The sequence below is a fragment of the Ranitomeya variabilis genome, chromosome 4, assembly GCF_051348905.1.
Source record: "Ranitomeya variabilis isolate aRanVar5 chromosome 4, aRanVar5.hap1, whole genome shotgun sequence".
NCBI classification, from domain to species: Eukaryota; Metazoa; Chordata; class Amphibia; order Anura; family Dendrobatidae; genus Ranitomeya; species Ranitomeya variabilis.
The window spans coordinates 693,988,873-694,011,680 of NC_135235.1; the positions used below are offsets into that span (position 1 = coordinate 693,988,873).

Here is a 22,808-nt window from a genome sequence, read left to right on the forward strand (position 1 = left end):
AGAAGGCGTGCATCCGTTCCCCGTAACACCAACATGACGGAAGTTGCCATTCCAACTGTTAGATCTTCCAGAGTCAGGTTATTTTTTTAAAGACTCTGCCGATAACCCCAAACAGGACATGGCACCAAAGCACCCGACTTTGTGGGCCGAACCCCAGGTTCCAGGAACACTGTCTGCAGGTGACACCACTGCTTCTTCCACTGTTTTGCATACAAGCCAATCCCCAGTTAACCGTACCTGTAAAGATGCCTCGGGTCCTGCACCTGATGTTGCCCACAGTCAACCAGCACCATCATCAATCCCATCCACGTCCTTGTCCCAGGGCAGCCTTCAGTTGTCTATACCCCAGTCACTGGAACACAAGGGGAAATACCCAGCCAACGCCCCACAAGCCACAGTACTAAATTCTAACATTTCTCGTCTGCTTGCGCTCGAAATGTTGCCCTTTAGACTCATTGAGACGGAAGCTTTCCACAACCTGAAAGCAGTGGCCTTTCCAAGGTACTCGGTCCCCAGTCGCCACGTCTCCTGGTGTGCCATACCAGCATTACACCAGCATGTGTCCCACAACATTACCCGTGCCCTCAACAAAGCTGTTACTGGGAGAGTCCACCTAACCACGGCCACGTGGACAAGTTCTTGTGGGCAGGGATGGTACATCTCACCGACGGCACACTGGGTTAACAGTGGAAGTTGGGACCCAGTCGGACCTTGGGATGGAACACATCCTCCCCACGCCAAGGATATCGGGCCCTACGTCAATCAGGGTTTCCCCCACAGTCTACAGCTCCTGCAACTCCTCCTCCTACTCCTCTTCAGCCTCCATCTCTGAAACGAACACATCAGTCAGAAGCTGGAAGCACTTTTTCAGCCAAGCAGCAACAGGCTGTGCTGAAGCTAATCTGCTTAGGTGACAAACCGCACAATGCTGAAGAGTTGTGGACAGCGCTGAAAGAGCAGTCAGATATTTGGATGACACCGCTGAACCGACAGCCAGGCATGGTAGTGTGTGACAATGGCCGGAACCTGAGGCAAGGTGAGCTCACACATGTACATTGCCTGGCCCATGTGCTTAACCTCGTGGTTCAACATTTTCTGAAAAGCTACCTGGAGCTGCTGGATCTGCTAGTGAAAGTATGCCGTCTGTCTGCCCATTTTAGAAAGTTAGCTACACCTTCAGCCACCCTTGACGTGCTTCAGCAGGGTGTGCAGCTTCCGGCTCACCGACTGGTGTGTGATGTGTGGAACTCTACACTGCATATGTTGGAAAGGATTTGTGAGCAGAAGAGAGTAGTTGTTGACTACCAGCATCAACAAGGCTGTCGATATTCAGTTCAGACTCCACACAAGACCTCAGGAGTGGACATGGATGTCAGACATATGTACCATCCTCCAAAACTTTGAGGACTGCACCAAGATGGTGAGCGGCTTTGACGCCATAATTAGCGTCACCATCCCGCTTCTCTGCATTCTGAAAACCTCTCTGCTCACAATTAAAGAGGATGCATTGCAGGCAGAGCACGAGGACATGGAGTAAGGAACCATACAGGGATATTACACTCAGCCCAGCCTCATGTCACCCAACGTGGATTGGTAGACAATGAGGAGGAGGAACAGGAGCTACTTTCATGTGCTATAGACGATACAACAAGCACAGCTGTCATACCGTATGTTCAGCGTGGATGGCCTGAGGACTGGGAGGAGCAGGATGAGGACAGCATGGTCATTCATCCTATTGGTTGAGGACACGGAAGTTTCACCTGTTAGTCAGCCATGCGTGCCAGACTGCTATGTTGCGCTGCGTTTCCTGTGACCCTTGCATTAATAAAATTTTTGGAGACACTAATTACTGGTTGGTGACACTTCTAGACCCACACTACAAAGAGAACTTTCAATCTCTTCTTCCAGAGGCAGACAGGTGTACTAAAATGTTGCGGTACCAGGGGGCCCTAGTAGCGGAATTACTTAAATAATTCCTATCGGAGAACGCTGGCAGCGGATGTCACAGTATGTTGTACAACCAAGGAGTCCAAGCGAGAGAGACAGAAGTACAATCCAACTCAGGCAGGGGGAACAATGGCAAAGTTCTGGGACAGCTTTTTCAGACCCTCCCATCGTGCCGCCGCAGAGGCAAGAGGTGCTGGCACAAGTAGCGCAATGTTTGGGAAGATGCTGAGGGATTACCTTGCAGATCGTACAAACATCCTCCGGGATTCCTCTGTGCCTTTTAATTATTGGGCATCCAAGCTGGACACGTGGCATGAACTGGTTCTCTACGCCTTGGAGGTCCTGGCCTGCCCTGCTGCTAGCGTTCTGTCAGAGCAGGTTTTTAGTGCCACTGGAGGAATTATAACAGATAAGTGCATCCGCCTGTCAACTGTAAATGCTGACAGGCAGACTCTTATAAAAATGAACAAAGGCTGGATTGGGCAAGACTTCTGTACACCACCGAATGAAAACAGCGAAACAACCTTAAAAACATTGTCTTTTTTGTGGAGGTGTATTCTCATGCACCTCTTCACAACCACACATGGGTATGCGCTTCCTGATTTGGTCTGTTTGCTGTTATCCTCCTCCTTATCTTCATGCTCTTTAACCACAACCACTAGAACACCAGGGTGAACGTATTCGGTGATGCTAAAGTCATTACATTTTTGTGCAATGGTGTTTTTATGATGCCAGTTACTAATTTGAAATCAAAACAAAAAAAGTTACCCCCCAGGGAAAAATGCAATAAAAATGAGATGTACGTATATTCTTCCCATTTATTCTTATATTTTAAATTTTTTATATCTCTGGACCATCCTCTTATGGACCTAGTATATACCTCTCCAATATAAAATATATTGAAATACTATTATATTAAATTTTTATTTAGATGCCTGTCTCTGAGCTGTTGCTAGGGACCAACATATCTCGTTGGACACATTCCGGCTTCATATCTATTAACCCGTGTTCGCCCCTCCCTTTTGTTATTTTCTTTCATAGGTGGATTCACATCCTTTATTCATTTGTTTGATTTCAGTATGATTGATCGTTATGTCTCCTCATGCTCCGCCACTAGATCACCAGGGTTAAAGTGTTCTGTGCTGCTACAGCCAGTCCAATTTTTGACAAGGGTGTCTATGATGCCCATAAAATATTTTTTAAAAAAGGTACCCCCATGGGGAAGTGCTTGTCAGCCCATGCATTTTGTGTATGGGCATTACAAGTCTAGGAGACACGCTCCTTTACATTGGGCCTAGTTTTTAATTGTGCTAGGTAGGCGAGAGAGTCTATGTGCACATATCTACATCACTGCAAGGCATGCAGGCACTGTATGTCGAGTCTATAGATCTCCCTGCATACATCAAAAGACTCCATTACTGTCTGCTGCTGCAGCTGCAGGTATCCGTGGCCATGATTTCTTTTGGGCGGAGGCACCTTATACCTGCAAATTTTAGTACAAAGCAATACGGGACCCCATTTTTTACATTTATTGGCTTGGTCACACTGCAGACTACAGCCAGGTAATTTTAAATACAAGAGCATTAAAACATAATTTAAAATGGCTGTTTTTGTCCCAGGCATCAGATGAGAGTGAGCATAAAATTCTGGCCTTTTTTTGGTACTATAGTTTTTTTTTGGAGTGTCTTACAACATTTTTGAACAACATTTTGGTGACCAAAAAATCTTTAGCTGGCAAAGAAAATATTTAGCTAGAGTTCTTATATTTATCACTGTGATTTGTACGCCACACGCATCGCATATCATTGCGCTAAATATTGTACAATTTTAGTACTCCAAATGTTTTATTATAGTGTCATAGCCTACTTATTAAAAAGATTTTGTCGGTCCCCCCCCAAAAAAAAAAAAAAATCAAGGCCACATTTAGATCACTCTGTTATCTCCGTCAGACGCACAGTGTATCTGTGGTGTCCAAATCCTTGCTTAGCAGGAATGCATATCATTTTTTGGTCTGCTATCCTTGCTGTACACAGAATTTTTTGTTTTAAATTTTTTTTACAAAATAACATATTGAAAGTCTTATCTCAGTCACACGTCTCATCTATCTGTGGTCTTCAAATCTTGGCTTTTCAGCCATACATTCCAGTTTTTGGTCTGCTACCCTTTGTGTATACAGTATTTTGCTGTTTTAAAAATACAGGCCACATACGTGTGATCTAAAAATAGTTGTTTTCATGCATACATTCCAATTTTTGGTATGTCTAATACCCTAGGTCTATACACTATCTTGGTTAAAACAAACAAAAAAAAAAGCAAAAATAACATATTACAGTGTGGTAGTTCTGTGACACACCTCATCTATCTGTGGGATACAAAGTGTGCATTTGAGGCTTCCATTCTCCTTTTTTTGTGGTGTGTTACCCTAGCTCTAAACACTATTTAGCAGTAAAAAAATAAATATACAGGCCACATATTCAAGAGTTTGATATCTCAGTCAAACGCCAGATGTATCTGTGGCCTACAAATTGTGGTATTTGAGGGCTACATTCCACTGTATTTGCTGTCTTTGACCTGATTTCTATACACTATTTTGGGGGCCAAAATAAAAACACAGGACACATATTTTACAGTGTGGTATCTCCGTGACATGCCTCATGTATCTTTGGTCTACAAAGTGTGCTTTTCAGGCTTCCATTCACCATTTTTTTTTTGTATGTTACCCTAGCTCTAAACAGTAAACACTATTATGAGCTGAATTAAAAAAAAAAAAAAAAAATTTCACCCCCCATGGGGAAATGTTTGTCAGCCCATACACTTAGTGTATGGGCATCACGAGTCTAGGAGACCCGCTCCTTTGTAAATGGGACAGTTTTGTTTTGTTTTTAGTAGGCCATCCACCATGTTTCTTCCAAGGGGTGCAAATTTGGATCAAGGCAGCCCTTGCATTCAATGCATAAGGAAACTGTATGGCAGGACCAACTGAACACTGAAGTGGGTTTTCCTGTGGCCATCCAGTACCTGGGTTCAAAGGCTTATTATTGGGGTGCATATCACTTGATAGCAAGGCAGGCCTTGCATTCAATGCAACATTTTTTCAGGAGGCCCTCCTGTACCTCTCGTGAAAGGTGTATTGGGGTGCATTGTAATTCTTGGCAGCCCAGCTACTCACTGCATAGGCAATAATAGCATAGGAGACCCACTGTTTACTAATGTCCCTTTAAGAATATTAATGCTGCCTGATGCCCCTCTAAAAATAGGCTTTGTGACTTTAAGAGTCCCTCCTTCATAAATGAAACAAGATGTGTCTCTTTATGTGTCACACACCACATGGCCAGCTAGGGTTGTTAAATGTTACAATTATACCTGTAGGTATCCTATTCTTCCTTCTCTGGGCCGCTAGTTCTCCGGAGGACTGGTGTATAGACTCTTTTTTTGATGTGTCTCCTGTCTTTGGCGCAGCCCTAATGGTCGGTTCCTGGCAGTTCTTCTCAAGAAAAACCATCCCAGCTGGAAAATAGAGTGAGAGGACAAGAAAAGGAAACTTCGGTATACAAGGGATCTATACGGACATTCCATCATTATGTAATGTTTAGCACTTAGCATTGGTTTTTTAACATTTTAACATGACAAGTAAGATATACGTTGGACATTTACATATGTGTATAATATATATGAATATATATTTTTACACTTTTTCCATTCACTTCACCCCTAGCCAACTTTTTATATTATCAGTACTATTGCATTTTATAAGCATACAATGTCCTTGCCACCTTATACAGGCATGTACCCTTTCCCCACCATTCAATGTCACTGCACCACTGGTGCATTTTCTAACATCCCCACTGGATCCAATTAGTGGGTCCCCATCTCACCACCTTCCCAATATATAAACTCCCTTCATCCCCCCATACCTCACTCCTTCTATATGTTATAACTACGGTTATGATTATATTTTTTTATTTTCTCAACACAACTTCTCTACCTTTGCTGCCTTTTAAAAAAAATTATTTTCAGCACTTCTTTAGTCCTTCGATTTTCTTTCAAACACTCACATTATTATAAAAACAATTACTTAATATCTCCATCTTCAGCTTGGAAAACCAATTTAGCACCCATCTTATAACCCTCTTCACTTTTGGTTTCCAACCGCACTTAGTCTCATTTGCCCCCTTTCACTTGGCGCATATAATGGCACCGGCCCTCTCTCCAAAAGATATAGCTTCCCCCCCACCCTCATGATTGTCCTTTTCTTCCCTTTTACCTTCCCCTTCTCTGCTGTTTATTGTTCATCCACGGCCGCGTAGAACAGGGTGAATGGAGGGGGCGGTACTACACATTGTGCCCGTCACATTCACAAACACCATTCCCCTGGCTAGTGCGCATGCGCCGGTCTCATATCTCCATCCGATTTCCGATCAGCGCCAGTTCCATGACACGCGGTGCGTTCCATCGCGTGTCATGAGGCGCAGGACCGGAAGTCCCCTTTGCTGTGGGAGTTTTGACCGGCTTCATGCGCCATTACCACTGCCAGACACACCCATGCAAATCCCCACCCACCGCACACAACTCCGCCCTCCCCATTTACTCTACATGTGCTGGGGGTGTACCCGACCGGACTTCTGCGCCAAACAAAGACCATTGACAACCTCCCCCTTCCCACCCTCTGCTTACCACTCCGTGCTCCTAATCACTTTACACCCGCCCTTAGGATATAAAAACCTATTTCCTTACCTAGTCTCCACCACGCCTCCACTTTATGAAGAAGCAGTTATGCGAAACGGTGCTCGTCGGGTGCAGGACGTGATACCATCATCTCCCCATGCTGCCCAAGCCTTTATCTTCTAAATCCAGGTAAGCTCGGACTGGCCTTTGACCAGCTTTATTATGTGCTAATTTAGTCACTACATCTCTTGCATGTACTGCTTACCTACCCTCATACCTGACTGCCATCTAATGGTCATTTTGTACTTTATGCTTATGATTATATTTAAAGACACACCACAGCAGAGATGCGACTTATTGCACTTCTTTCTTAGCCTGCCCCAGTAATTTAATCTTGGTAATTTGGGCACACTGTGGGATGATTATTACTGTCGTTTCTTCTGGTCAGTGTTCCTTCTTCCTGGTAAGGACTGTGTAGGGAAATAATGAGACGCTCGATTGTGTCCATGCACTATAGCAAGTCCACTTAACCAGTCTATAAGGCCGCTTTCCAGGTACTGACAGATCACAAAACCATCGCTTTCCAAGTGTCACGCCCTGACTTTTTATATACAATTTGATATCTTTCTGTGTTTTTATATGATACTGTTTTTAACATCATGTTAATAAATAAAAAATTCTTTTAATTACTCATCTTCTAGTCACTTCATATCTTATTAGGTAACGTCTGTAAGCATCAATGACATTTCCCAGTGAATGCATTTGTATTGGTTGAAAGGAATATGAAAGTTGAAAAATGCATCAAAAACGCTGCGTGTGAACATAGCCCAAGTGGTGGAGGAACATTTTGGTCTGGGGTTAATTATTTTGCCTTGCATACAAGTCATTACCCTGGAAAGGACGTACCTTAACATATTTCCCAGCAAAATCCATTTTGTTTACATTTTGGTATGTTTTTTTGGTGCACCTGTAAAAATGACGTGAAACTTTGACAACATTGCTTACAGTTGTGACCTAGGAGTCAGAAATGCTTCCAGGGGCAATCCCCATGATGTTCCTGTGTCATTTGAGCAGTGTTCCCATCATTTTCACACCTTAAAAAGGACCCCCGGGGGGAATCGCGGTAAAAATACTCAGGTTTCCCTTATATTGGGCTTGTTGCTTGGGTCGAGTACCCAAGTATTCCAATTTGCTCGACCCGAGCACCCAAGCATTTTAGTGCTCACTCATCACTAATCGGACCCAAAGAGTGGTCGTAAATGGCTGCACATCCAGTTGGAAGAATGTCTCACGTGGGGTACCACAGGGCTCTGTCCTGGGCTCTGTAATGTCCAACATCTTATCAATGATTTAGATGAAGGCATTGAGGGTAAACTGATTAAAATTTGCTGATGACACAAAGCTAGGAGGGATAGCTAATACTAGAGAAGAGAGAGAGGATTCAAACACAAACTGGAGCAGAGGGCAGCAACTAACAGAATGGTTTTTAACAGGGAAAATGCAAAGTACTACATCTGGGCAATAAAAATTAAAAAAGAATATATAGAATGGGAGGAATAGGGCTAAGCAACAGCACATGTGAAAAAGACTTGGGTATACTAATTGATCACAGACTGAACATGAGTCAACAGTGTGATGCAGCAGCAAAAAAGGCAAATACAATTCTGGGATGCATTAACAGAAGCATACAGTCTAGATCATGTGAAGTCATTATTGCCCTCTACTCCTCTTTGGTCAGACCTCATCTGGAATACTGTGTCCTGTTTTGGGCACCACATTTTAAAAAAACGACATCAACAAACTGGAGCAAGTTCAAAGAAGAGCGACCAGAATGGTGACCGGTCTGCAAACCATGTCCTATGAGGAACATTTACAAGATTTAGGAATGTTTAGCTGGCAAAAAAGAAGAAGACAGAGGAGACTTAATAGCTGTCTACTAATATTTCAAGGGCTGTCACATTGTAAAAGGATCATATTTAGGGCTCATACTCACCTGCGAGAAAAATGGAGTCTCACATGTCAATACCCGGCGCTGCTGCCGGCACTCAGGAGCAGAGCGTGTGGCTGCATGTATTCCAATGCGGCCGCATGCTCCGATCTGAGTGCCGGGTATTAACATGCGAGACTCAGTTTCTCACAGGTGAGTATGAGCCCTTATTCTCATTTGCACAAGGAAAGACTAGAAGCAATGGGATGACACTGAATGGGAGGAGACACAGATTAGATATTAGAAAAAAAACTTTGACAGTGAGGGTGATCAATGAGTGGAACAGGCTGCCACAAGATGTGGTGAGTTCTCCTTCAATAGAAGTCTTCAAACAGAGGTTGGACAGACATCTGTCTGGGATGATTTAGTGAATCCTGCTTTGAACAGGGGGTTGAACAGATGACCCAGGAGGTCCTTTCCAACTCTACCATTCTATGACATTTTTTTGTGTGTGTGTGTGTGTGTGTGTGTGTATTTTTTTTTTTCTTTTTGGATCCCATTTCTGGGCTGGCAGAGCAGCTGCAGAGGTTGTCACTGGAAGTGACTGACCTATGTTCTGAGGTTCAGCAGCAATGGCAGCTGCTGCAGACGCCTACTATGATGCTCATGACTGCATTTCCCTGGCTGATTCTAGGCTGTGTCGCCTTCAGCAGGAGAAAAGTTCAGTGAAGATTTAGGCTGGGTTCACATTGCGTTATAACAGTCCGTTAGACGGACTGCGCTACACCGCGGCATAACGCGGTGTAATGCAGTCAGTTAATGCTGCCATTAACCCCTATTATCAGGCACATCTCCAAGGCATGCCATAATCAGCATGCGCTAGCGATGTGCCGTCATTCTGTGACGGACCCCCAGACGTGGGCTGCAGCGTTTCCGGGTCCGTCACCGCTAGCGCAGATAGAGCACCTGCGCTAGCGCGATGGCAATTGCATTAACGCAGTCCGTTTAACGCATGCGCTAATACAACGTGAACCTAGCCTTACAGCTACGAATTCCACAGGTGGGCAACCGATACCAAGTGGAATGACCCGGTCATAAAAGCCAATTTTAGCAAGGTAGACCTTACAGAAAGGTTAAAAGAGTCCTTGGAGGCTGCCATGTCATTGGCTATACATGTGGACAGCATCCTGCGGGATAGATGGGTAAGACCACCTTCTCTGGAGCCCTCTTTCCGGGACAATACTCCTGTGCCGGTAGGGGGATGGTCTGGGGGTGTACCAGTACTTGTGGATTTAGGAGGAACGCATGCAGTTAGGAGGTGCTTCTACGTCATATGTCTCCTTTGAGATTCGCAAGAAAAAAGGGAGTGTGTTTCTTTTGTAGGGAAAACGAACATTTTATTGGGGCCTGCCCCTTGATTCCTAAGCTAAAAAAGTCTCGAGTAACCCTTGGGAGTCTGGAGTTGGATAATCAAGGGGAATGCTTGTCGCCAACCTGTAATTTTCGGTTTGCCCTGACAGCAGAGATGGTGCTAGAGAGCACAACAGAATTTCAGAGTTTGTAGACAGTGGAGCTGAAGTCAAGATGGTTGATGCTGAGTTTTCTAGAACTCATGGGCTTGCTTGCTCAACCTTAGTTAAGCTTATTACTTGGTAATGGTGGAATCCCTTACTGACATGACAAGGAAGGGGTCTGATTTTTCTAAATGATCGAATGCTGCTCAGCAGGCTTTTTCCTCCTTAAAGAGTTGTTTTGACACAGCACCTATACTCTGTCAACCGGAAGTTTCTCAACCTGTCATAGTAGAAGTGGATGCGTCGGAGGTGGGGGTTTAGGCTATACAGTCACCTGGTAAATGGGGTCCATGCTCCTCCTTTTCCCAAAAATTATTATCGACTGAGAGAAATTATGACATGGGTAATAGGGAGCTTCTGGCAATTAAATTGGTGTTCCTGTAATGGCGATATTCGTTAGAGGGCCAGTCCATCTTATTACGGTTATCACGGACCACAAGAGCCTGTCATATCTTCAATTGGCTAAACGTCTCAACCCAAGGCAAGTTAGGTGGTCACTGTTTACTAGATTAAAATTTGTGGTCACTTTTCATCCAGGAGTTAAAAACACCAAGGCTAATGCTTTGTCCCATAGCTTACCAGGTGGTGGTGATCATGAGAACCTTGTCTCAATTCTACAGAAGGGAGTAGTTATTACAGCCTTGTACCCTGACCTGGAGGGAGAGGTGTTGGATGCTCAGGGATATGCACCTGCCTTTCGGGGAGATTATTTGTACCATATAATTTGTGCGTAAAACTATATAGGAACATCGTAACTCCGTGCTTGCTGGTCATCCAGAGGGTAAGGCAACCGCAGACCTCCATTCTCGTTTTTGGTGGCCATGGTTGCATCGGGATGTAGTTGAACAGGTGTCTGCTTGCAGTGTTCGCGCGCGTTCTAAAGTATCGCATACCTGTCCGTCTGGTTCTCTTATTCCACTGCCCATTCCTAGTAAACCATGGACACACTAGTCCATGGATTTTATTAGTGACCTTCCGGTATTGGCAGCCAAGATGGTGTTTTGGTGGTTGTAGATAGGTTCAGTTAAATGGTGCATTTCATGGCATTACCGGGACTTCTGAACAGGGTCAGACTGGGTCACCGGGACACCGGAGAATCCTCCGGTGGGCCCCGCTCCCAGCCCCAGCTCCTTCATTTGTGCCTGCCCTGCATGCTCCTAGCGTGTGTCCAGCAGTGCGCACTTTATTGTATAGTCGGCACCGGCTGGCAGACTGCACAGGTGATGGGAAGTGCATGCGCAGCTCCTTCATATCACCTGCTGTCGCTGCCGGACTTCTGTAACTCTGCCAGGAGAGCTCTGGGTGCGTGCCGACCCTCACTTCAGCCAGAGAAATCAGCAGAACAGCTGACTGTGCGGCTGAGTCTGAGAGGAGACACGCACACAACAGCTGACCCGCAGTCACCCGTTTCCTGTACTGTATCTCTCTGCTCCTCTTCCACAAAGCCCTGGGCAGCAGAGTAAACACTGATTGGCTGCAATTCATAGTAAACACCATAAACAGAAACAACTCAAGAACACCAAATGTACTTTTTTCTGTTCGCCACAATTCCACAAAAAAAGCTATAGCAAGTGATGAAAACCACATCTATCCCAAAATCGTACTAACAAAAACAATGTCTCGCCCCCAACAGAAAGCTATGATACCGCTTCCCTGTGTGTAATAAAATACGCAGCAGTCGCCGTCTTCTGCCGCTGTGTCGTTCTTCTGTCTTCTTCATTGCAGTGGAATATGGCCACCGGTAAGTATTTTACTACACACACTGGACCTATATTACTGCTCTCCTGTGTGGTGCAGTATGTAGAGATGTATGTATAGATGCTTACAAACATTTACCTAATAAGGTATAAAGTGACTAGAAGATGAGTGAAGAAAAAATAATAATTTTTATTTATTAACATGTTAAAAACAGACAATATTATATAAAAAGACAGAAAGATGTAATAATGGGATCTCCAAAACAAGTCAGGGCATGACACTTGAAGGGTGATGGTTTTGTGATCTCACAGCAACTGGAAAGCGGCCCTATAGGCTGGTTAGGTGGACTTGCTGTAATGGATGGACACGATAAGGCGTCTCATTGTTTCCTTACACAATCCTTACCAAAAAAAAGGGAACCCTGACCAGAAGAAATGACAGTAATGATCATCCCACAAAGTGCCCAAACTGCCAAAGATTAAGTTACTAACACAGGCTACAGAAAAAGTGCAATAAGTTACATCTCTGCTGTGGTGTCTATAATCATGAGCATAAAGTACAAAGAGACCACTACATGGCAGTCAGTTATAAGGGTAGGTAAGCAGTACATGCAAGAGATGTAGAAACTAGATTAGCACATAATACAGCTGGTCGAAGACCAGTCAGAGTTTACCTGAATTTAGTAAATGAGGGCTTGGGCAGCCTGGGGAGATGGGGTGTCCCGTCCTGTGCCTGACGAGCGCCGTTTCGCATGACTGCTTCTTCATAAAGGGGGGCGTGATGGAGACTAGGTAGGGGAGTAGGTTTTTATATCCTAAGGGCGGGTGTAAAGTAATTAGGAGGGCGGAGTGGTAAGCAGCAGAGGGTGGGAATGGGGAGATTGTCAATGGTCTTTGTTCGGCACCCATCACTTTTCAAGTGTCAAGTCCTGACTTGTTTTGGAGGTCCCATTATTACATCTTTCTGTCTTTTTATATAATATTATCTGTTTTTAACATTATGTTAATAAAAAAAATAAAAAAATGTATTCACTTATCTTCTAGTCACGTCATACCTTATTAGGTAAACATTTGTAAGCATCCATGATCGAAGTGCTATTGCCAATTTAATTGTTGGATTATGGGATTAATAAATATCTATGTGCGTAGTAAACAGATTATTTGCAACTTTACTCTAATGGATTTCAAAGCCAGGGAACGCTCCTGGCAGTCTAAGGCATCACATTTTTTCAGACAGGGGACCTCCACCCCTTCCTCGGATACTAATAAAACTGTTAAGGAAACAATTCGACTATATAGGAATGCTCTATACAAGAAGACCAAAATATGGTGGAACAAATCCTCTCTTGAGAATTATATGAACCAACAAATCGTTCCACGTGGTTTGAGGGTACAAGTTCATCCTTCATTTGACTTTAAAGATGAGGTCCAGCTCAAGAGGTGGACCTCAGCAGCTACCACCTGCTCTTTAGATTTTATCCTATTCATTATTGACAAAAACACTCTTTCCCTAAAGAGCATTGATGAAAATGTTGAAGAATTAGAAAGGACACTAGTGAAAGACCTACCGGTGGAGGATTTTGATAAAATATTAGTTGACATCAATAAAGACCTTGACAAATGGGAAAGTGAGATATCACAAAGTAAACTTAAAAAATACCAAAGAGATCTAAATGACTATGATAGTAACAAAGTATACCGTTGGCAACAGAAAAAGACAACGAGAAGACCAAACCAAGACAATTCCAAACCTGCAACATCTCACCATAGGACTCAGTCCGAAAGTTCAGCTCAATCGATGTCGGACATGAATACCTCGGCAAGTGACAATGAAGCATCGAATAATGAATTAATAAGCACTAGACTCAGAAGCAATAAACGCCTACCTGACATTTTTACGAAGTCCAAATCAGCTAAAAACCTTGGAGAACACCAAAAGGTAATTAACCTATCTTCACACACTTTGTCAAATGCACAACTCAATTTATTGGAAAAAGGTCTATCTTTCTCCCCTTCATGTCATTTAGATACGTTTTCAGTGGTAAGAGATCTACATCTCTTTGCCAGTAAATTGACTTTCAAAAAATTGCACAATAAAAACATGAACCACGACATCTTTACCTCTGCCGATGAGAGAGAAGCTCTAAGAAATCTAGAAGCTCTATTGGAAGAGAACACCTTGGAGGTCAGTAACTTTCCCCACAATTTATTTAGCAAAAGCAAAAAATTTCCCCCCATTAGCACGGTATCAGCTATAGAGGTCTTTACCAAAATTGTTACATCTGAGATAGAAACACTCCAAAAATCTCCATTCTGGGCATCCAATAAGAAACAGGAGGAGAGATTGGCTCTGGCCAAATTACAGTCTCTTCCTGACGTAGTCTTCAAACCTGCTGATAAAGGGGGAAACCTAGTCATATGGCCAACCCCCTGTATGAAAAGCAGGCTTTGAGACTGCTAAATGAACCTGACAGCTTCAAAAAACTACTCACAAATCCCCTTTCAAATTTTCATAATCAAGCTTTTGACCAGGAAATTGTTCCTTAAAAAATGCTGGAACATGTCAAGAATCTTCATCCCAAATTGCCAACTTTATATCTGGTCCCCAATATTAACTAAAACCTACTAGATCTGCCAGGGAAACCCATAATATCGGGCGACGGCGGCCTGTGTGAGGTAATTTGTGACTTGATTATTACCTGAAACCACTGGTGACCACTCTTCCCTCTTACATACAAGACACCACGGCAGCACTACAAAGACTAGATTATATATACCTTGAAGACCATAAGCTGATGGTAACTGCCGATGTAGAATCATTATATACTTCCTTCAGGCATGAAGATGGCCTAAAAGCCGTATTGTGGTATCTTAAAATGAGCAACCTGGCATCCCCTCTGGCTAATTGGATTCTGGCCCTACTAGATTTTATTCTCACCCATAAAGTTTTTACGTTTAATAATAAAATTTATCTACAAACCCAGGGGACCTCCATGGTAGCCTCTTGTGCCCCCTTATATGCCAACTTGTTTCTGGGGGCGCGGGAGAGGACCATTTTCCAGGGAGATGACACTGGGGAGATACAAAGCATCCAGGGACAGATGCGTTATATAGACGATATCTGTTTCATCTGGGAAGGTACGGTAGACAATTTGCATCTCCTCATGGACAAACTAAATCAAAATAATCAGAACATAAAACTAACCTACAAGTTTGGCAAGGACCTGGAATTTTTGGACCTAAAAATCTTTACAATGCCAAATGGGATAATTGCAACAGATTTATACAGAAAACCCACCTCAACCAACTCCTTTCTACACGCCACTTCTTCCCTCCCACCAGCAACCATTAAGGATATTCCAACTGGCCAATTTTTAAGAGCCAAGAGGATCTGCTCGGAAAGTGGTGACTTTGAAAAACAAGCCCTTGACTTGACAAATAGATTCTATGACAGAGGTTATAGCAAACGGTCCTTCAAATTTGGCTATAAAAAGACAAAAAAAACCCCAAGAGAACAACTACTATACCCTAGGCACAAGGATGCGCGCTCCCAAGATGGCCAGGTAAGATTTATTTCCTCATATCACAATCGATGGAAAGACCTAAGGCTAATACTTAATAAGCACTGGCACATCCTTATGACAGATCCGGTCTTAAAACAAGGTCTCCCTCCACATCCACTAATGGTGGCAAAAAGAAGCCGCAATCTCAGGGATATACTGGTTCATAGCCACTATGACCCCACAACTAATTCAACATGCTCAATTCCACTACAAGGCTTCTTTCCCTGTGGCTTATGTAAAGCATGCATTAACCTAAAAAAGGCCAAAAAAAATTTACCAATTCTGATGGATCCAAATCATTTACCATCAGAAAACATCTTACATGCTCCACCCAAGGGGTCATATACCATGCAAATTGCCCTTGCAATTTGATATACAGTATATTGGCTTAACAACGCGGGAACTCAAAATTAGGGTGAGGGAACACTTTAGAGACATAGAGAAACCTAAGACCATTGAAGATATTTCTCTACTTAAAACCCTACCCCGTCGTTTTAAAACACCACAATTCCCAATCAAGAGGCCTTATTTTTAAAGCCATAGATCAAATTGACCTGGGCATCAGCGGGGGGGACTTAAGCAAATTATTAGCGCAACAAGAGAGTAGATGGATCTACCGCCTGAACACCATCACACCCTCTGGTCTAAATGAAAATCATGGCTTTGCTTCCTTTTTACAGGACACACGGCCTGAACACTATAACACCCTTTCGCCTGAGTGAAAATTATGATTTTGTTTCCGTCCTATGGCAGACATCGTTTCCTAATAATAATAACAATCCAAGTTTTAATTGGTCGCTAGGTTTTAATTAATTCTTTTTTATCTTCTTTCCCTCTTCATCACCCCTAACTATTTATCATTTCATTTGTATATTTACCCTATCATCATTTTTAACTTACCCGTAGGTATCCTAGGCTTTCCTTTCTGGGCCACTTGTTCTCCGGAGGATTGGTGTATGGACCGTTTCTTCCTTCCTGTCTCCTGTTTTGACGCAGCCCTAATGGTCGGTTCCTGGCGGCTCTTTTCAAGAAAAATCATCCCAGCTGGGAAATAAAGTTGAGAGGACAAGAAAAGGAAATTTCTTTACACAAGGGACTTATATGGACACTGCATCATTATGTAATGTTCCATCTCACAGAACCTTCACTCCATCCATGTGTTTATAATTACGGATATTATTTTATTTCATTTATTTTTTCTCCACACAATTTCTTTATCTTGCTCTCTTTTCATAATTTTCCTTTTAGCACCTTTCATGCCCCTCTATTTCCACTCACCCATCCATATTATTACAAATATTTTTTACTAAACATATTCACCTTCAGCTTGTAAGGCCAATTCAGCACCCACCTCTTAAACCCTTTTCTTTTTTGGCCTTTAACCGCACTTAGCCTTATTTGTTCTTTTTCACACGGCGCACATAATGGCACCGGTCCTCTTTTCAAAAGATAGTTTCCCCCTCCTTACCCTCATGATTTCCTTTTCTCCTCCTTCCTCCCATTTTACTTCCCCCTTCTTTGTTGCTTACTGTTCATCCACGGCCGCGGAGAACAGGATGAATGGAGGGGGCGGTACTATACTTTGTGTCTGTCACGCTCACAAGCCCTCTCCTTCTGGCTAGTGCGCATGCGCCGGTCTCATATCTCCACCTGAGTTCCGATCAGCGCCAGTTCCATGACACGCGGTGCGCTCCACTGTGTGTCATGAGGTGCAGGACCGGGAGTCCCCTTAGCTGTGGGAGCTTTGACCGGCTGCATGCGCCATTACCACTGCCAGATACACCTCTGCAACTCCTTCACCCTCCGCACATAACCCCGCCCTCTCCTTTGACTTCACATGTGCTGGGTGTGTAACCGACTGGACCCTGGCGCCGAACAAAAACCATTGACAATCTCCCCATTCCCACCCTCTGCTTACCACTCCGCCCTCCTAATTACTTTACACCCGCCCTTAGGATATAAAAACCTACTCCCCTACCTAGTCTCCATCACGCCCCCCTTTATGAAGAAGCAGTTATGCGAAACGGCGCTCGTCGGGCGCAGGACGGGACACCATTATCTCCCCAGGCTGCCCAAGCCCTCATTTACTAAATTTAGGTAAACTCTGACTGGTCTTCGACCAGCTGTATTATGTGCTAATCTAGTTTCTACATCTCTTGCATGTACTGCTTACCTACCCTTATAACTGACTGCCATGTAGTGGTCTCTTTGTACTTTATGCTCATGATTATAGACACACCACAGCAGAGATGTAACTTATTGCACTTTTTCTGTAGCCTGTGTTAGTAACTTAATCTTTGGCAGTTTGGGCACTTTGTGGGATGATCATTACTGTCGTTTCTTCTGGTCAGGGTTCCCCTTTTTTTGGTTAGGATTGTGTAAGGAAACAATGAGACGCCTTATCGTGTCCATCCACTATAGCAAGTCCACCTAACCACTCTATAGGGCCTCTTTCCAGTTGCTGTCAGATCAGAAACGGTTAGGGTTGGCGGAACGCATATATATAGTAGTATAAACGAACTCTGTTACTTCACAGAGTCCGTTAGTAAAGAGAATGCTGTACCCTGTTAGCTTCACAGGGGAACACAGCTACATAGTAGAGCAGATGGTGGTCATGCAGTCAAATGCAAACACGCAGCTCCTCTCCGGTGGAGCCAGAATTCTGATGGCTATACGCCAGCCCTGAATCCACTCACATGAAACTCCTCGCCGGAGGTGCCAGCATTCTAGGGGCTTATTTTAGCCGGGTCCCTGAATACACACACACACACACACACACACACACACGACCTCACTGGCGCTGAGCGCATACATAAATTGACACTAGCGCATGGCCATGCGGTCATGAGAACCTTTTAAAGCTGCAGCAACTTCAGGACCTTCCAAGAAGGACCAATGGAAGACTTCCACAGAACTTGATCAGGTACATGACCTTCCTGGAGGACCAATGGAAGTTGCTGCAGTACCTGAGCATGTGGCCCTTGATCTCCAATGAGAGATCTTACCCTGGGCATGCTCAGTGTGTGCAAAGCACGACTTAGTCCCAGAAAAGCCTGCTCGCCGCAGACCAGTGCAGGGTACAATAGCAGAGCCTGGAGAGGCAGCAGTAACCCTTTGCACAGTACCAGATTCAGTGAGACGTCTCCACTGAGCAGGCTCCGCTGTGGCTGATGCTGAATGGGAGACCGCAGCAGACATGGCTCGAGATTCCCCCTGTGCAGTGGCGGGAACTCGACTCCTAACACAAGCCATCACTTTTCAAGTGTCACGCCCTGACTTGTTTTGGAGGTCCCATTATTACATCTTTCTGTCTTTTTATATATTATCTGTTTTTAACATTATGTTAATAAAAAAAATGTTTTTTCATTCACTCATCTTCTAGTCACTTCATACCTTATTAGGTAAACGTTTGTACGCATCTATGATCGAAGTGCTATTGCCAATTTAATTGTTGGATTATGGGATTAATGTCATTATGTATATATAATATATATATATATATATATATATATATATATATATATATATATATATATATATATATATATATATATATATATATATATATATATATATATATATAGGATCTGTCAGCTCTCCTGTGTGGTGTAGTACATAGAGGATCTGTCAGCTCTCCCGTGTGGTGTAGTATCTAGAGGATCTGTCAGCTCTCCCGTGTGGTGTAGTATATAGAGGATCTGTCAGCTCTCCTGTGTGGTGTAGTATATAGAGGACCTGTCAGCTCTCCTGTGTGGTGTAGTATATAGAGGATCTGTCAGCTCTCCTGTGTGGTGTAGTATATAGAGGATCTGTCAGCTCACCTGTGTGGTGTGGTATATAGGATCTATCCGGTGTGGTATTTTTAAACTGCATGGTGGGCCCCAAGAATGATTTTTCTCTGGTGGGCCCAAAGTACTCCAGTCCGACGCTGCTTCTGAATGCTAAGACTATCGCTCAGGTTTTTGATAATGAGATCATGAAGCTTCACGGTGTTCCCTCCGATGTTGTGTTACATTGGATGACCCAATTTGTTTCCAAGTTCTAGAAAGTTTTCTGTTCTCGACTGGGGTGCAGCTGTTCTTTTCCTCTTCTTTCCATCCTCAGTTGCATGGACATTCCGAACGCATTAATCAGAATTTTAGAGGCTTATCTCAGGTGTTTTGTCTCTGATGCCCAATCCTTCTGGTTATCTTACTTACCGTTGGCCGAGGATGCTATTAATAATCATTGCCAAGAATTTACCGGCAGGTCACTATTTATTTGTGCATACGGTTTCCTTCCACAGTTTGGTACTTTTAGTGAGGGAGGGGGCTTCAGGAGTTCCTGAGGAGGAACGTTTTGCTTTATCTTCCTCCTCTGTGTGGCAAGGGGCTCAGAGTAATTTGAGGATCATGGGAGACAGGTAGAAACGTATTGCTGACAGGAAACACTCCACAGGTCCAGACCTAAATGTGAATTACTTTTTGTGGATATCAACCAGGAATATGAAGTTGAAGATCCCTTCCTGGAAGCTGGGACCTAGGTTTATTGGTCCCTTTAAAATAACCACTGTCATTAAACCTGCAGCTTTTCTTCTTGAGTTACCTCAGGCTCTTAAGCTCCACAAGGTGTTCCACAGGTCTTTACTCAATAAATAGGTAGAACCTCTTGAGTCATCTCCCTGCTGCCGCTCTCAATCCTTACTGATGGTAATTTGGAGATCCAGATTTTGATGATTGTTTATTCCCATCTTCAGCGTTGTTTCCTGTTGTACTTCATGCACTGGAGGTGTTATAGTCCAGAAGAGAGGATGTGGGTTTCTCAATCAGAGGTGAATTCCCCTAGGCTGGTTCGTTCGTTCCATGCCTCATCCTGAGAAACCAGGTCCCGAGTGTCCGGAGGCCACTCATACAAGGGGAGGGTACTGTCACGGGTGCATCAGTCAGTCATTCTGGATCCGGCTACAGAAGGTCATTGCGCTGAGCTCTGCAGGCAATTTCTGGATCTTGTATCTCTGTTGCAAAGTGATATCCTTCTCCCTCTAGGACATAGCAGTGATCTTCACTACTGCTGATTAACACACCTTTGCTGGATGTTTAAATTCCTTTAGTCGCTTCAGCAAGGAGCCGGTGATAGTTCTACTATTTCCCTTTGTCTGGTTGGAAGTACTTGTAATCAACTAGTTCCTTCTTGGTGTTCTCTTGGAAGGATAGCTGGCGTGATCTCTTTGGTGTCTTCTCAAGCTAAGTGTATTCCCTACTTTGTTTACCTTATTTGTTTTTAGTTGTAGTGGGGGCTGACTAGTGATTACCCCATCCTTCTCCAGGGTCAGCCAGGGATTAGGCTCCTGCTCGACGATAGTTGAAGAACCAGGAGTGGCTACTTGGTTTTTGCTAGAGCTTCTCATAATGGAGTTAGGCTTGTACTGCAGATAGCCGTCGGGTAACAGTCCTGGGCAGTCCCTGGTACTGTAGAAGCTCACCCAATGGGTCAGGATGGCAGTCAAGGACATGGATTCGGAGTCACGGGTCGTACAGGATTTGGATACTGGTAGACCAGCTATAGGAGAATATACAGATGGTATGGATTCTGGCTCACCCAGATGACAGACACTGATCCTTGTTCAAACAGTGCAGATTTTGAGACAAGCCAGGAAGGACACTGGTGCTAATTCAATCAACACAGGTTTCAGGAACATATTTAGACAACATGGGAATCAGGAACAGGTTATGGACCAGGGACCTGGCTACATACTACTTACATACACAGACTAAGTAGAGAAAATACAGGAGTTGTTCAGGCACCTCCCTACTAACGCTGCCGTCACAATAGCAGTATTTGGTCAGTATTTTACATCAGTATTTGTAAGCCAAAACCAGGAGTGGAACAAAGAGGAAAAGTCTAATAGAAACATATGCACCACTTCTGCATTTATCAGCCACTCCTGGTTTTGGCTTACAAATACTGATGTAAAATACTGAACAAATACTGATAGTGTGACGGCAGCCTAAGGAGGGTTCTTTACATACAAGTGCTTCTCACAATATCAGAAAATCATCAAAAAGTTAAATGTATTTCAGTTCTTCAATACAAAAAGTGAAACTCACATATTTTATAGAGTCATTACAAACAGAGTGATCTATTTCAAGTGTTTCTTTCTGATAATGATGATGATTATGGCTTACAGCCAATGAAAACCCAAAAGTCATTATCTCAGTAAGTTAGAATACCTTATAACACCAGCTTGAAAAATTAAATTAAAATCAAAAATGTTGGCCTACCGAAATGTATGCTCAGTTAATGTGCTCAATACTTAGTTGGGGCTCCTTTTCCATCAATTACTGCATCAATGCGGTGTGACATGGAGGCAATCAGCCTGTGACACTGCTGAGGTGTTATGGAAGCTCAGGTTGCTTTGATAGCAGTCTTCAGCTCGTCTGCATTGTTGGGTCTGGCGTCTCATCTTCCTCTTGTCAATACCCCATGAATTCTCTATGAGGTTAAGGTCAGGTGAGTTTGCTGGCTAATCAAGAACAGTGATACTGTTATTTTTAAACCAGGTATTGGTACTTTTGGCAGTGCGGACAGGTGCCAAGTCCTGCTGGAAAATGAAATTTTCATCTCCAAAAAGCTTGTCGGCAGAGGGAAGCATGAAGTGCTCTAAAATTTCCTGGTAGACAGCTGCGCTGACTTTGGTCTTGATAACACACAGTGGACCTGCACCAGCACATGACATGGCTCCCCAAACCATCACTGATTGTGGAAACTTCACACTAGACCTCAAGCAGTTTGGATTGTCTGTCTCTCCACTCTTCCTGCAGACTCTGGGACCTTCATTGCTAAATGAAAAGCAAAATTCACTTTCATCTGAAAACACCACCTTGGCTCACTGAGCAACAGTCCAGTTCTTTTTCTCCTTGGCCTAGGGAAGACGCTTCTGGCATTGTCTGTTGGTTACGAGTAGCTTGACAAGGAATGAGACACTTGTAGCCCATGTACTTGATACGTCTGTGTGTGGTGGCTCTTGCAGCAATTACTCCAGCAGCAGTCCACTCCTTGTGAATCTTCCCCAAATTTTTGAATTGCCTTTTCTTAATAATCCTTTCAAGGCTGTGGTTATCGCGGTTGTTTGTGCACCTTTTTCTACCACACTTTTACCTTCCACTCAACTTTCCATTAATCTGCATGGATACAGCACTCTGTGAACAGCCAGTTTCTTTAGCAATGTCCTTTTGTGGCTTCCCCTCCTTGTGGAGTGTCAGTGACTGCTTTATGGACATTTATCAAGTCAGCAGTGTTTCCCATGATTGTGGAGCTACTGAAACAGACTAAGGGACCTATTGTAATGCTTAGGAAGCCTTTGCAGGTGTTTTTCGTTAATTATTATAATTGACTGAAGTAATGGCTTTTGGGGTTTCATTGGCTGTAAGCCATAATCATCAACATTAACAGAAAT

At 43.6% G+C, this 22,808-nt stretch overlaps 2 protein-coding genes across 6 annotated transcripts in view; one reads left to right on the top strand and one right to left on the bottom strand.

Moving 5' to 3' along the window:
* LOC143767631 (uncharacterized) overlaps positions 1-22,808 on the top strand; it is an 850,082-nt gene that overhangs the window by 628,195 nt on the left and 199,079 nt on the right. The window lies entirely within an intron of this gene.
* Positions 1-22,808, bottom strand: part of LOC143767650 (uncharacterized) — a 56,478-nt gene that overhangs the window by 3,951 nt on the left and 29,719 nt on the right. For 4 of the 5 annotated variants that reach the window (XM_077256098.1, XM_077256101.1, XM_077256099.1 and 1 more), the window contains exons 7-8: positions 16,274-16,417; positions 5,311-5,454 (exon numbers count right to left, since the gene is read on the bottom strand). In XM_077256098.1, coding sequence (XP_077112213.1) covers positions 5,311-5,454; positions 16,274-16,417 — 288 coding nt within the window. The remainder of the gene's footprint in view (positions 1-5,310; positions 5,455-16,273; positions 16,418-22,808) is intronic. The other variant, XM_077256103.1, reaches the window with a different exon arrangement.